Consider the following 1,512-nt stretch of genomic DNA (forward strand, 5'->3'; position numbering starts at 1 on the left):
GGTGATGGGTGCTGTGGGACATGGAGGTGATGGGGGGATATGGAGGTGATGGGTGCTGTGGGACAGGGGGGACGTGGAGGTGATGGGGGAACATGGAGGTGATGGGTGCTGTGGGACAGGGGGGACGTGGAGGTGATGGGGGAACATGGAGGTGATGGGTGCTGTGGGACAGGGCGGGTGCAGAAGTGACAGGGAGAAGCAGAGGTGACGACAGGGGGGATGAGGAAGTGACGGGGACATGGAGGTGGGAGGAGGAACATGGAGGTGACAGGGGGACATGGATGTGACAGGGAGATGTGGAGGTCACAGGAACTTGTGCAGGTGACACGGGGACGCGGAGCTGACACGGGGACGTGGAGGTGACACGGGGACATGGAGGCGACGGGAGGGCTGTGCAGGTGACACAAGGATGTGGAGGTGACATGGGGACGTGGAGGCGACACGGGGACGTGGAGGTGACACCGGGACGCAGGTGACGGGAGGGCTGTGCAGGTGACACGGGGACGTGGAGGCGACACGGGGACGTGGAGGTGACACCAGGACACAGGTGACGGGAGGGCTGTGGAGGTGACACGGGGGTGTGTGGAGATGACAAGCAGTGAGGGACGAAGGGGGACACGGGCGTGATGAAGGGTCACAGGCAGTGCAGGACAGGGGACACAGAAGTCACAGGGGGACCTGGAGGTGACGAGGGGGATGGGGAGGTGGGGACAGGGAGACACGGTCTCACCGCAGCTGCCGGTGGCCCTTGTCCTTGTAGGGCACCAGGTCCAGCACGGTGCTCTGCCACGTCCTGGCCAGGTCCTCGAGCGCCTGCGGAGGGCACGGACATGAGTGGGGTGGCAGGGACACGCGTGGGAGAAGGGGACATGTGGGGGACAGGTGGGACACATGGGGGGCAGGTGGGACACATGTGGGGAGGGTGGGACACATGTGGGTGGAGGGGACACGTGGGACACTTGTGGGGAGGGTGGGACACGTGTGGGTGGAGGGGACACATGGGACACATGTGGGGAGGGTGGGACACATGTGGGTGGAGGGGACACGTGGGACACTTGTGGGGAGGGTGGGACACGTGTGGGTGGAGGGGATACATGGGGTCACATGCGTGGCCACACAGGGACCCGTGGGTGACACCCCTGTGTGCACAGGAGGGCACAGCTGTGTGTGGCCACGCGGGTACCCATGGGTGATGCCCCCATGTGCACAGCAGGTCACAGCCGCACGTGGCCACGCAGGGAGCCACGGGTGACACCCCCACGTGCACAGGGGGCAGGCACCCCATAGGTGACACCCCCACGTGCACAGGGCACAGGGACCAGTGGGTGACGCCCCCACGTGCACAGGAGGGCAGGGACCCACGGGTGACACCCCTGTGTGCACAGCCGCGCATGGCCACGCAGGGACCCGCGGGTGCCACCCCCACGTGCACAGGGCGCAGGGACCCGCGGGGGACACCCCCACGTGCACAGGGGGCAGGGACCCACGGGTGACGCCCCCACGTGCACAGGA

The 1,512-nt window shown here is 66.7% G+C and overlaps 1 protein-coding gene across 1 annotated transcript in view; it reads right to left on the reverse strand.

Annotated features, from left to right (window-relative positions):
• LOC112955483 (dynein heavy chain 2, axonemal-like) overlaps positions 1–1,512 on the reverse strand; it is a gene marked incomplete at its 3' end in the record, with an annotated part of 69,295 nt that overhangs the window by 49,622 nt on the left and 18,161 nt on the right. Inside the window, exon 17 of the mRNA XM_026048805.1 lies at positions 731–813. Within this exon, the coding sequence (XP_025904590.1) occupies positions 731–813 (83 nt within the window). The remainder of the gene's footprint in view (positions 1–730; positions 814–1,512) is intronic.

The sequence above is a fragment of the Nothoprocta perdicaria genome, unplaced genomic scaffold (assembly GCF_003342845.1).
Source record: "Nothoprocta perdicaria isolate Ctin4 unplaced genomic scaffold, notPer1 scaffold_570, whole genome shotgun sequence".
NCBI lineage: Eukaryota > Metazoa > Chordata > Aves > Tinamiformes > Tinamidae > Nothoprocta > Nothoprocta perdicaria.